Raw genomic sequence first — 14,517 nt, forward strand, 5'->3', positions numbered from 1 at the left:
GACGATGACGTGAACAGCGCTGCGTCACACGGACTAACTGCAACGCCTGAAAATTATCTATGTACAGACTATCTACAGGCTGAAATGAAATGTTTGTTTTAGCCAACACTAGTCTCCATCCATCCATCCATCCATCTTCTTCCGCTTATCCGGGATCGGGTCGCGGGGGCAGCAGCTTCAGAAGGGAGGCCCAGACTTCCCTCTCCCCAGCCACTTCTTCCAGCTCCTCCGGGAGAACCCCAAGGCGTTCCCAGGCCAGCCGAGAGACATAGTCCCTCCAGCGTGTCCTGGGTCTTCCTCAGGGCCTCCTCCCGGTGGGACGTGCCCAGAACACCTCACCAGGGAGGCGTCCAGGAGGCATCCTGACCAGATGCCCGAGCCACCTCAACTGGCTCCTCTCGACGTGGAGGAGCAGTGGCTCTACTCTGAGTCCCTCCCGGATGACTAGTCTATTTTTCTTTTATTATGCTTCTAAATCACAAACAACCCTGTCACAAACGATCAACATTTAAAACTCATTTAAGCTTCTATTTTTAATTCAGACACATTAAGAGACAAATGAAAGGCTCCAGTGCCATAATTGGTGCTTTTTCATTTATTTTTGAGTGGTTGGTAAGCCACAAAACCCTGACCTTTGAACCTTTTAGTTATCAACTAAAGAAATAAACTGTGGTGTATTCTGACAATGTACAAATTGGAACCAGTTTTAAATTAGATCTTTAGCTACTTTATTACACCATTTATTTAAATTTGTTTGGTTAAAACTAGAAGCCAGATTTAAAATTGTAATTTAGTATAAGTGGGCTAATAAAGTTGAAACAGACAAACCTGCAACTGAATAAAGGAATAAGCGTTTTAGTCTGTTTTTATGTACCCTCATTGATCTGTAACATCTTGCTGAAAGGAGGAGCTGGAAAAGGTTATGTCCTCGGTGAGTAATGTCTTTGAAAATACTTTTTGCCCTTTTCAAACAGGAACAGCTCTACAGCTGTTTGACCTGTGGCAACTGAAAACAAGGCAATGTTCTGTGCTGCTTTTACAGAAAGAGCTATTTCAGGGTCTTGGATGCAGCTGGAAAACTAAACCATCAAGTAGCTTGTCAGGATGTTTTCTGTTGAGCATTTTGAGAAACTGACCAGCAGTTCTGAGGGAGTTTAGTTCTCCTTAACTTTCTGAAACGGTGAAGGGACTGAGAGGCTTTTTGTCCTTGTTGATGGTTATTAGCTGTGATTCTTTTTCTAATTTTTGGTGCTATAAAATCTAAGTATTTTTGCCTTCGACTTTCTGGTTTTCAAAAACAAGTTTTTTGTCACTATGCCTAGTGTATCTTTTTTACGCATTTTTTTCATGTTTGATTCATGTACGGATAAAAAAAAACGGTTGGAAAGTGTGTGGGCTGAGCACACAGCCCTGAGGTACTCCTGTGCTAACGGTGAGCATTCACCCTTATATCTCAGTAAGAGCTGCAGCTGTAGGGATAACGTCAAAATACTGGTCACCTAATGTGTCTCTATTATTAGTATGTAGTTACCATCTTATTAGAATAAAAACATTTCAATTCCAGGGTGTCCACACATCCTTAAAAAGTCTTAAACTTGTGTGTCTAAAATTAAAGCCATGAATGTCTTAAATTCATTAAGGAAATGTAAGTTGGCCTTAAATATTTTAATTACAAGTCTTAAATTTTATAGTGGCAGGGCTATTCAATTTAATTCAATTCAGTTTAATAATATAGTGTTAATTCACAATGCATGTCTTCTCAACGCATTTTACAAAAATATTTAATTGCACATGCATTCCAATTTGTCGTAATTATCAAAATTGGTCCTAGTTATCAATGTAGATTTTTTTTTCTTGAGGCAACTAGCTGCTAATATATATCCTTGTTAGCTATCTAGCTTGCTAGCTAGGGGGAAACAATCCAGTGTCACAATTGTTATTATGCTTGATCATAATGTATTAAGTACCCCCAACCATCCTCTATATTTATAGATTTTTCAGTCTTAAATTTAATTCAAAGTGGCAATAAAAGGTCTAAAAAAGTCTTACATTTTACTTGCTGAAACCTACAGATACCTTGAATTCAGTTTATTTCCAATTTGTTTCTTCCTCTGCTTTTACTGACCTGCTTTTCACACATTTCAGTGTCAGGAGGTCGTAGTCGCCTCCACCTGCTGGACCTGGGGAGCTGTGATGCTAAAGCCCTGGGAGGAGGCGGCGGCGGGAAAAGCAGAGAAAGCTCTTCACCAAGCTCAGCTCCTCTGTGCCTTTCCCTGTCCGCCCTCGGGAACGTGATTCTGGCCCTGGTCAACGGCAGCAAACACATTCCCTACAAGTAGGTTGGTGTGTGTGTGTGTGTGTGTGTGTGTGTGTGTGTGTGTGTGTGTGTGTGTGTGTGTGTGTGTGTGTGTGCGTGCGTGTGTGTGTGTGTGTGTGGGCGGGGAGTGCAGAGAGGAAGTGTGCAAAAATGAACTGATTGGATCCTGAAGAGGAGAGAAGAAGAGGCCAAATTATCAAATGTGAGATAAATGTGGCGAGGAGTGAGGCAAAGACTGAGTAGGAGGACAGGAAGAGAGGAGGAGAGCAGAGAAGACGTTCCTATAGATGCTTCAGGTTTGGGGAACTTAACATTTTAAACAACAACAGATGCTCCTCCATATTCATAAATATTCTGGTTTACAGACCAGCAAAGATGAGAAAGGGGAGATAATAAATTGTAACCTGAGCTAAAAAGTTGTAAAGAGAGAGAAAAAGGAAGATAATAAAAAAATGTTGAAACAGAATTAACTTGAATATGAGATTGTAGAAAATTAGGAAAAAACTGACATTCCCCTTCCTGGTATCCAGAAAGAAGGAATAATGCAAAGAAAACAGACAAACAAAAATTTGTGCTGCAAATACATTTGAAAAGTAATGAAAGAAACATTACTGAAAAATAAAAATTAATAGAAAGGATAAACAATTAAATCAGAAATATTTGATAATAAATGTAGAAAAATAGCTGGAAAATTTTTTTATGTATTGATTTTAATATCCTGAAGCAGCTGATTGTGAAGCCATAAATATTCAGGTGAACTTTTTACTTCTCTCGTTTCTTTTATCTTTTAAAGTTGTGTATCTGTTGTTTTTTTTTGCAAGGTTAATTTAATCTCTGTCTTTTGAATTTACATTGCAAAACAACCTAATGCTTATATAAGCACTGAAGAGGCACACAGAGCTTCGCCTGGTGACTCAGACTGGAGTCAGAAACTGATTATTTTAAAGGCCATGCATCATCATTTATACAACATCTCCTTTTCAAAAGGCTGTTCACTCACATAGCTCTTCATAGTTACATTATTCTCTTTAAATTGAGCTGATCAGTGGATTATTTGTGTTATTAATCAATAGTATATTCCAATAATCGATGTGCGACAGTTTGACAGTGTAAAACATTTGAGCAGCTTTTACTGTCTTCTGCTCTCTAAGTCAAATAAATTTAACCTAAACCTAAATATTTAGGTTCAAAACATTTAGGTTTTGAACCTAAATGTGAGTTTGTGAAAGATAAACTTACAGTAGTTATTATTACAGTGTTAACTTATTAATTTTGTCAAACCTCCAAGAGTTAATAAACTTGAGTTTTTAGGTTGGCACTTGAAAAACTGAAAGAAGAAAAGGACAGGAATGGGAACTATTTCCCAGAATGCTTAGCGACTGTTTTTGTGTCCTGAGATGGAAGTGTGTCACGTTGATCTGTCTCCTGTGTTTTATTAAGACAATGTTTATTTTAAATCTTGAGGATAATCTCCAGTTCATACTAAAAGTTTCTGGCCTGAATTCATTGTAATGTTTAATAAAATTTTGTTCATTCAATTCTTGTTAACCCTAACCCCATCAAGAATTTAAATTATTATAAAGTAAAACAGTAGTTATTTTAACTTAATACTAGAGAAATGTAGCTCTTTAACCAGGTGAGGGCAGTTTTTTCTTACATATTGTGAAATAATTATTTGGTTTAAATTGCAGCATTAAGTTAAAACTCACAATTCAAGATTAATGAACTTAAAACATTTTTTAGACAACCTGTCTCTTGTTGTTAAATCAACTTCATGAACTATAATTGAGTAAAAACCAAAACAATTTTCTTGTTGGCTTAAGTTGCATTTTCAAGGCAGCAGATGGATTTTCATTTCCAAGTTAAACCACCTTCAAATGTTTTACAGTGTAGTAGCTTTACTGACTTATAAAATCTTTACTCAAAAGACAAGAAATGTCACAGAATAAGTAAACAACACAGGCTAAAAATCTTTTTCTCCTTTTTTAAAAAAAAACTTAAGAGCATTCCTTAAGTAGAAGCTTTAAAAATGCTAATTTAACGACCGTCAGTGACCGCTGCAGCCACTCAAATGTTTTACAGTGCATGATCAGGCACTCCACCTCATGTATCTGCTGTGATTTGCATGGCTGCTCATTGCTGCTTTTGGTTTGTGCGATCATGCAGGCACATGGCAGAAACTCGAGGCGCTTGGGCATGAGGAAATGGCCGAGGGGATTTGCAGAAGTTCAGAACGAGCGTCATAGTGGCAAAAAACATGATTTCAGATATTTTTTTGGCAAAGCCATAGGTTCCAGACCGGCTGCTCGGAGTATTGATTTTCACACTCTGCTCTCTCTAAGGGTTTACATGGAGAGGCCGAAAAAGAATAACACATGCAGAGAGGAGCAGTTTTCTGGCTGAAAATAACTTGGTGATGGCAGAGCTGGCTGAAGATGGAGGAAAGAGAACAAGAAGTCAAAAATTATTCATCACATTTTAGAAGTAATCACAGACTGTATATATGAATTACAACCATGAAAAATAGAAATGTACAGTTACAATTTTGAGTGGAAATCGGAAAAAACATTATTTGATGTGTTTGGTATTGATTCAAGCAAAGTTGTTTTTTTTAAGCTTCTAGTGCAAATATTTTTGTTTTGTCTCATTTTGAGTGTTTTAACTTGGAAATTAACTTTTCAGCAACATAGAAGAGCTTGTTTGAAGTCAATGATTCATAAATACAGATTTTTTAAAACGTATTTATTCCACTAACAGATTTTTAAACTTATAACATTGGAATAATGTCTAAACACAGCAAAACTCCACTGCACTGAACCCCATTGAAAACCTCCTGGTTATTCCACCAAATGTAGATTTCTGATCTCTTCCTGAGTTAAAACATTAGTGTTGCTGTTTTTAAATGAATATGAACTGGTTTTATTTACATTATTTGATTTCTGAAACACTGCATCTTTTTCAGAAACATTTAGTGTGAACACGACATTATCCTCAAGCATTAAAATAAACATTTACCTTAACACAAGAGTCAGATCAACGTAACACACTTCCATCTCAGGATACAAAAACAGCCGCTCAGCATTCTGGGAAATAGTTCCCACTCCCGTCTTTTTCTTCTTTCAGTTTTTAAGTGCTAACCTAAAAACTCTTTTAACTCTTAATATAAAAGTTAACACAACCTACTGCTGTAAGTTTATCTTTCACAAACTCACATTTAGGTTCAAAATCTAAAACTCGTTAAATTTATTTGGCTTAAAGAGCAGAAGACAGTAGACACAACTAAGTGAAATGTTTTACAGTGTGGACCCCATGCGGGGATGCATCTGCATGCTGAGCGCCAAGCGTGGGCTCTTTCCTCATGCTTTGGCTTCTACTTACTGCCCAAAATTTCTTAGGTTAATTGCCCTCAGTGTTAAGGGCAGTTTAGAGAGATGCAGCCTTTCTGTGACCCCGCACCAATAAACACATACAGACAATGGATGGATTGATCTTGATTTTAACCTTATGCAAAACGTGATGCTCTGGGATTTAAAATGCTAGACTGATTATTGATAGTTCACCCACGAAGATCATAATTTCACAAGTCGAAAGTTTTCTTTCCTAGAGAAGATCTAGTTATAGATTTAGCAGAAACTGAGCGCTGCGATCTAATCCAACAAGCTCAGCACTTGAATTAATATCCAAATGAATACTTCATGAGTCATGAGTTTACCTACATTAATCTCAGGGAGCGACGCAGAGATAGAGGCAGATTTAAGGAGGGAGAGGAGGGTTTGCTGAAGCCCACGGCAGAAGAGGAGAGGAAGAGAGCAGTGATGAAAAAGAGGAGGTCAGGGTAGGAGTGTGTGCATAATTTGTGTGTGTGTCTGTGAATGTACACATGACTGCAGGCTGTGTTTTTTTATAAAAAAAGAAAAAGGACAACAGCATGAGTTAACGGGATACAGAGGAGCTGTTCTCTGTCAACCTGCTGCTGCACACACAGATCTGAGATATAAATGATTACAGCGGCCCACCCAGGAGAAAGTCTTCTCTTAAACACACAGCCTAGTTTTACTTCCCACCATCTGTTAATGTAAACCTCTCACAAGACTCTAATGTTAGACTGTATAAGATCTAAACAGAGTTTCCTGACAACCTTTCTTTTACTTTTGTAACAAATTAGCTGTTTTTTTTTAAATATATATTTTTGACAAATATTTAAATTTGCGAAAAGCACAGTGCCTCGCAAAAGTATTCACACTGCTTGAAATGTTTACATTCCTTTTGATATAAACACAAATAGCTGAATGTGAAGACAGGACAAATGTAAGTCAGTAAGTATAATTAATAGTATGGAAGAAAATAAACACTGGGCAATATGGCAGCATCATGCTGTGTGGGATGCTTTTCTTAAGCAGGAGCAGGAAATAGATGGAAAAACCTGCAGATGACTTGAGATTCACCTTTAGAAATTACCCCAGTCATAATCAGAGCTACAGTAATAATTATGGATACACAATATTATCGGCATGATATTGGTATCGACCGATATTAGCTTTAATATCGGACATCGGCCAGTCCGTCAAAATAACTCACAGATATAAAAGGTGTTGTTTTTATATGACAAACCAGTGACAATGAAGCCTGCAGCAAAGCACAACGTCAGATCTGAACTGTTTGAGTGTCTTTGTCTTAGAGAGAGCAGAAGTCATGAATAAATTTGACATTAAACATAATGCAAGTTGAAAGTGTTGCATCGTCTTCAGCCTCCTTTTAGCATGTGTTATTGGTATCGGTTATTGGCCAAATGAGTTTTAGTATATCGGCATATGGGATATCGACCAAAAACCCAATATTGTGCATCTCTACTAATAATAGCAGGTTCATTAGTCAGAATGGCTCAGTCAAAGTCCAGACCTGAAGCAAAAATGTCAGTTTCCTAATATAAAAAATTCATACAGATATATCCCAAAAAACCTGAAGCTGTAACTGTGTTTTAAGGTGGTTTTACAAAATACTGAATCAGGAGGACACATTGTACACTTTTCAGGTCTTTAGTTGAAAAAAAAAAATATTTCCTGGAAAGTCTAAATTTATTTTGACTGTTTGGTGCATAAATGCCTCTTTCCTAGTCAAACAGATCAAACTGCACTACACTCCTTACGCACTGACACACAAATAAATCGGAAACTTGAGATTCTGAAAAGTCCAAGAGGAGTGAACACTTTCTCAAGGAGCTGTAATTACTCCAATCTGTCAGACAAACAAGGCTTTCTGTTTGAAAACCCACTCAGTCACGTCGAACACATGTATGCACTTCAAACCTGTCTTCACTGCTCACGTCTCATCTATACGTGTAACCAGGGACAGCAAGCTGACCATGTTGCTAAGGGAGTCGCTAGGCAACATGAACTGCAGGACCACCATGATTGCTCACATCTCCGCCTCGCCGAGAGATTTCTCCGAAACCCTCTCCACCATCCAGATTGCTTCACGCGTCCTCCGCATGAAAAAGAAGAAAACTAAAGTAACTGTGGTGAGTTTGATGTTTTCCTTCTGACTAAAATTAAACCGCAAATTCAACACGGCGTGTTAATGTCTGGCTACGACACAACCAGGAAAATAAAGTACTTGTAACTGACAGCGCACTCTCCTGAACTGTTATTGTAATACTGGCTGCATGTTTTATTCTTAGAAATCCCTGCAGGGCGGCTAAAATAGAGTTATCTCAGAAACAGAGTTACAACAGATGCGGTTTATTACATCGTTTCTCTTTTATGATCAGTTTTTTTCAGGAATGCTAAGAAAGGCAGAAACGGTTAAACAGAATGGCATTAAAAACAACATTTCAGATGTGAAATATTGTAACAGAATCTTAAATAACATTTAAATTCTGGTCTTTAATGTTTATGATGAGGCATTATATATTGACTAATTTATTGATGATTGCTTTATTTATTTATTCTCTAAATATAAATTTAAAATACAGCATGAGCTAATAGATTTAACTGCTTAAATGTATTTTATTAAGCTCAATACTTTTCATTATTGTGTGCAACATTACTTTATCAGCAGTTATAACATTAGTATTCTGTCTTAAAAAATATCACAAAAGCTGAGTCAGAATAAGCTTTATTCACCAAGGAAGGAATTTGACTTTAGATCCTCTTAATTTAGACTTTTAAAATAATTTTTAAAAAGCTAATTGATTTGATTTTTAAAAATATTATTGCTGTTAAAATGATGCTGCATATTGTTATAACTTTTATAGCTAGACAATAACTATAAAATGTGTTCAGATTACACTCTAAGAGAGAAACACGTCAGATGGAGCCTTACAAGTTAATATTAGCTGTTTAGCTTGACAGGTTGTCTGCTGTTTATCGTACTGACAGACGTGTTAACTGTTGCCTGGTCAAAACCTCATTTTTATCACCAGTTACAAGCCGCCTGATGTTGAAGTTTGATGTGAAGTCAAATTTCTTTTTAAATTGTTCTTGATATTATGCAGCATTGTCATAATGTCCCTTTAAAGGTGGCATTTTCATGGAAAAAGTCAAATTAAAACAAAAACAAATGTTAGGTACAACACTGATTATTTCTCATTCTCCGTCACTTTTACTCAGAAGCGTTTTGTTCTAAGAAAACAACCAGATAATTTGGGAACCGTATGTCTGACTCTTCTTATGTTTTAGATCTGCAACGATGTACAGATCCCTTTTCTTCAAAAATGTGAATATTTGGCTTATTTCAATATGTTCTTTCATGCTTAGTTTATTATTGAGCCAATAAACAAAAAAAATGTCACAACTTTAGATTATATTTAAAAAATTTATCTAAATAGCAACTTTGAAGATATTGGGTCAATTTCCCTGTAAGAAAGTTGTGCAACAATTTAAAAGATGAGACTAGTTTTACACAAACCTGTTGTAGTTTTTAATTTTGAAATTACTACTTTTAAAATTGCTTTGAAACAAGAAACTGTATGTCGGGTTATCAATTAAAATAAGAAAAAAAGGTAAAACGTTTGAATTACCTTCCTCACTGTCTTTTTGCAGCAGTATACGTCGAGTTCCTCTGGAGGAGAAAGCTCCTGTGAGGAGGGTCGTATGCGTCGTCCAACCCACCTGCGACCTTTCCATCACCGAGGCGACGCCGACTCCGAACTGCCGCTGCTGAGGCTATCCAGCGACCCGGACGAGTACTCCAGCAGTGAGCAGTCCTGCGACACGGTGATCTACGTGGGCCCAAACGGGGCGGCGGTGTCGGACAGAGAGCTGACGGACAACGAGGGGCCGCCGGAGTTTGTCCCGATTGTCCCAGCTTTGCTCCGCGGAAAAACACCTGAGCAGCATCAGATACAAGGGCAAGGTCCACCAACTGGAGTCCAGAACAAGGTCAGAGGTCAAGGTCAATCCACCTGAAACCAAATGTAAGGCAAAAACATAATTCACATAATCAGATTAAAGTCTTCCTGCTTTAGTTCAGTCAGGATTACCAAACTTCTTTATATTTGCTAAATGTCAGAATGAAAAAGACTTATGGAAAAAATATTACACTGTGATTCAATGCAACTCAAAAGTTATAAGTTTACATACTGATGATGTAAACTTTTGACTGGTTCATTCACAATATGTGTGCAAAATGGAGGCAACACCTCAAAACTACTTCCTCCTTGAGAGACATGGGGGAGAAAATGAAACAAAGTTATTTCAGACTTCCACGTCTTATTGCTCCTTAGGTACAAGTTGACAGATTGTGTCCCAGAAATTAATGTATTTTGATGCAAAATGTGCAAATAAAAGCAAAAAACATTGTGTAGAGGCAATGTACTGCCTGACACCAACAATCAGCTAGCAAGAATCCATCACACCAAAAGAAACGTGAGATTCCAGTTCCCAAAGCACTGCATGATAAAGACTTTAATTTTTGGAGACATGTCCTAAAGTCTGATCAAACTAAAATTTAAACAAAACAGATGATTTTACGAGGAAAGATCATTGTGTAGAAATATCAAGGCAACATTTCAATACATTTGCAAGTACAGTAAAGCTTAGGCAAAAAAAATGAAATTATACATTTTTATTTTATTAGGTTTTCTTTGATAGAGACAGACACATATTAACAGACAAACTGAATAAAACAGCAGCGGCTTATAGATTAGTGTAAATTTGCAGCACGTTTTAAACAGTACATCTAAAAGCTATTAAAAAGTGAAATGACAGTGATTTAAAATAATACAACATAATATTTTACTACATATACAAATACACAATACATATAAAGCAATAAAATATGAACATGTGACAATAAAAACATTAAGTATCAGTTTTTGACATAGCCAGAGGTTTGTTTTTTTTAACATACTGAAACTTACAGACTTTAAAGTTACAGATAAAGCCACCAAATTAGTTACGAAGTGGCTTAATTATAACTAGTTGTAATACTCAGTAATACTGAGGTCACGGCTTTGGAGCTGGCCTGACCTCAGTAACCTCATTTTGAGGAAAGCTTACAAACCTTCTCACTGTTTTGGCATTTAGCAAATAGAAATAATTGTGGTAATCCTAAGTGACCTAAACATGATTTCTTATTTGTGTAATTTACAGAAAAATATCTCATTTCAACTGTCTGAGCAGAATTACAGTGTATTAATTATCTGAATCCATTAAAAAACAATTCCAAGAAGCATTAGATTATTTATAACTTAAAGGTTTCCTTTTCTACTTTCAGGCTCAGACAGACGACCAGACCAGTGGCCCAGTGCCGCCGCAGCCCTCCCAGTCACTGGTTGGTCAACCATTGGCTCCAGTTCCAGAGGAAGGAGCCGAATGTCTCAAATGCAACACCTTCGCTGAGCTGCAGGAGAGACTGGACTGCATAGACGGCAGTGAAGAGGTAACAGATGCCTCCAATCATAAAAAAAATCCAAAGAAGCACACAGGAAAAGATCATGAAGATGATCTTAAACTATAAATCATTACAACTAAAAGATATTTGATTTAAATTGTTCTATGCAGTGTGCCCATTTTTTTCAATATATTTCAATATAATATTTCAGTTCTACTGTTTTTATGTTCAAAGCTAAATCACGTAGAAAAGAAAATCAGGTTGATATTAAAGCAGTTATTCTTTTCATTTCTCCAGGTGGCAAAATTTCCCTTTGAAGAAATTCCCGCAAGCAAACCATGTGCCAAGCAGGAGTCGTGTCCTTCCTCGTCTGCTCCAGGCTCTGCAGATGGGCTGGATGCCGAGCCCAAAACAGGTAATTTAACCAATGTACTGCCTGAGATTTAAGTTAATATCTCTTCCCAACATCTAAGCAACATGTAAAAAAACAAAACAATGGTTCTCTTTGTCCTTATAGTGCAGGTTGTTACTGTAAAAATGTTTCATTTTGGATACAAGCATAAAAATTAGCATGCTCATCCCTCAGGCAGTATGTTGTTCATATGTAGCCCCATGATTTCCAGGATGACTGCCATTTTGCAAGATGGCTGCCAATTTTGAGCCTTTTAAACCAATTATTGACATAAAATGTTACCAATTTTCATGAGTTTCACTTTTTGTCACATTATATGTTTTGTACTTTAATAATCTTATTGATACAACTTTAGATACTAATATGTAGAAAAGTCAGAAGCTGAGGAACGTCCTGTTTGTGAGTCTCACACCAGTTGTCAACCAGGAGGTGAAGATGTGTGACAGAGACAGAGATCTTCGTGGTTAACATTAGCATCCACTAATTTTTTTAGATGCTTACCGGATTAGCATTAGCTTTACTCATTTTTTGTTTTTGGCAGTTTAGTGTTAGCTTCCACTATTTTTTTGTGGTTAGCAGTTTAGCATTACTTTCAACTTATTTAGCTGCTTAGCACTAGCTTCCGCTAATTTTTTATGTGGTTAGTTGCTTAGCGTAGGTGGACCTCAAAATCTTGTTCTGTAAATTAGTGGTTGGTTAGCCGTGCCCTCCACTTGCTAAAACTACTGACAATTTTAGTGCAAAAATGTATTCTCCATTACAACCATCTTGAAAAATCGCATAAAATTATTGGTAAATGATTTCCCTGTCCAATTATTTATGATTTGCCACCAAACATATTCATCTGGGATAAATAAACAAATTTAGTGCAAAAATAAATTTTCTTTGAGGATCTTGGCGCCGCCGCCTGATTTTAATTTTGTATTAATGTTTTGTTTTTTCAGAAAGCGAGGCCCTGGGAACATGTTGCCAACTTAGTTTCTTGAGTCTGTACATGAAAGGTTTTACTGAAATATTAATTTACCTGCTCCTCTGCCAGCAGCCTCTAGGAGGAGAAGCAATGACCAGCAGCTTCAAGAGATCAAGGAGGTGGTGGAGGAGGCAGAGCTCGCCCAAACAATGATCCACAGTTTAGCTCAGGCCACTGGATGCCCCCTGGTTACCAGTACCAGGAGCATAACTGGGAGCAGCAGCATCGTCACCTCCAATCCCTTACACAAAGCCAAGAACTCCCAGCTACATGACAGGTGAGGGCTGCTGGCATCTGTATGCTGTCTCAACTCTGACATTTAGCTGTTTCTGCTGTTCTTGGGGGAATACCTGACCTCAACTGTCTCCTTTTGAAGCCGTGAGAATCTGAATGCGGTTGGCAATATTGAGGGGAAGGCTCGTCCTCTTGGGTCGCCGCGCTTGGGCATCGCAAGCCTGACAAAAACCTCAGACTACAGGTGGGGCATGAATTACGCTGGAACAATAATTTGAATATCTTCACATTAATAACAGCTTATAATATAGAAAATTTGTTTTTTATCGTTTCCGTCCCAGGCCTCCATCTTCCCCATCACAGCGATGTAAGGTGTACACTCAGAAGGGTGTAATGCCATCAACACCCCCACCGTCCTCACACAGCCTGGCTCAGGACGGCCAGGCCACTGAGGCTTTGACCTCCGACAGTAATTATTAGTATTTTTTATTTATTTTACATAATAAGCCGGGATTTTTCTGAGTGGCAAAAATAAAAGTTCAAGATATGGAGTGAAAATAGTCTTTTGTTACGTAAAATACGAGCATAAATCTCCTAACTACGAACGACTAATGGCGCAGTAACAGCATTGTTAGCACTCGAGATGTAGCAAAGCGGCTACACAGAAAATTAAAATACAACAGTAAAATAAACGGCAGTGGCACCTCTAAACGAGGACAAACATTAAAACATGACGTCAATTCAGACATTAATTACCGAAAATCTGGATTCTTCATTCATATGGCCATAAACTCGTTTTTTCCGACAGGTCTCGACTCAAACTTTTCTTTCTCTTCCGTTTTAGCCGTTAGAACGTGAGGAATAAATGAGAGATTTTTTCAACTTCCGGTAGTTTTTTTTCAACTTCCGGTAGTTTTAGACCTCTCTGTAACAGCAGCACCACCTGCTAACAAAAATAAGAATTACAACCAGAAGGTGAAATAAAAGCAAAACAGGGTTTACAAAATGGATATTACAAGTAATGGTACCCATTTTTCACCTGGTTACACATCATATATATATATATATATGTTGGTTATACGACTCAAGAGGAAAGAGACTGGAGTCAGCAGTTGTCGAGTACTCAATATTTTTCTTTACTTTTATCTTCTGTTTCATACCTTACAGTTCAGTTCCATTCAGTTCAGCACAACACATTTGTCAAAACAACAAGAGGGAGAATCTCCCCCTCATCTCAACCACCTGGTTTTTAAAGGATGGGCTCCCATCTGAACTAATTAGAGGGGTGGAGTCATTTTCAGCTACAAACAAACATGTGCACTAAACTATACCTAGAAAGTGTCTATCAAGTTACCATTAACTCAAACACAACTAAAAACAAAACAATCTGGAATCCAGTCAAAATAGAAATGCATCTCTCCCTCTCTGAAAATGGATTTTCCCAATGAGGCTGATTGGAAACACCAGGTCCTTGTCAGCGTTGCTCATGGGCGCGCTTCCATGGCAACACAGGACCAGGTGACCTCAAAGAGATGAGAAAGATGATTAAAGCAGATCAACCCACCTCCCAAAACAATACATTCACCCAAATAACCCAGAATATATAAAGAACATGCAAAACAGCACCTCTTAGGAAGGGGGTAAATCTCTCACAAAATATATATATATATATATATATATATATATATATATATATATATATATATCTCCTTCTATATTTAAAAATTTCATCTTGATTAAATTTCACAGTGA

At 37.3% G+C, this 14,517-nt stretch overlaps 1 protein-coding gene across 1 annotated transcript in view; it reads left to right on the forward strand.

The window, feature by feature from the left end:
- kif26ba (kinesin family member 26Ba) overlaps positions 1-14,517 on the forward strand; it is a 37,903-nt gene that overhangs the window by 8,039 nt on the left and 15,347 nt on the right. The window contains exons 2-9 of the mRNA XM_015043426.1: positions 2,088-2,335; positions 7,664-7,835; positions 9,358-9,696; positions 11,033-11,197; positions 11,447-11,564; positions 12,601-12,808; positions 12,908-13,009; positions 13,107-13,234. Coding sequence (XP_014898912.1) covers positions 2,088-2,335; positions 7,664-7,835; positions 9,358-9,696; positions 11,033-11,197; positions 11,447-11,564; positions 12,601-12,808; positions 12,908-13,009; positions 13,107-13,234 — 1,480 coding nt within the window. The remainder of the gene's footprint in view (positions 1-2,087; positions 2,336-7,663; positions 7,836-9,357; positions 9,697-11,032; positions 11,198-11,446; positions 11,565-12,600; positions 12,809-12,907; positions 13,010-13,106; positions 13,235-14,517) is intronic.

This window comes from Poecilia latipinna, unplaced genomic scaffold, assembly GCF_001443285.1.
Source record: "Poecilia latipinna isolate Pla-1442-1.1 unplaced genomic scaffold, P_latipinna-1.0 Scaffold630, whole genome shotgun sequence".
In the NCBI taxonomy this organism is placed as follows: domain Eukaryota; kingdom Metazoa; phylum Chordata; class Actinopteri; order Cyprinodontiformes; family Poeciliidae; genus Poecilia; species Poecilia latipinna.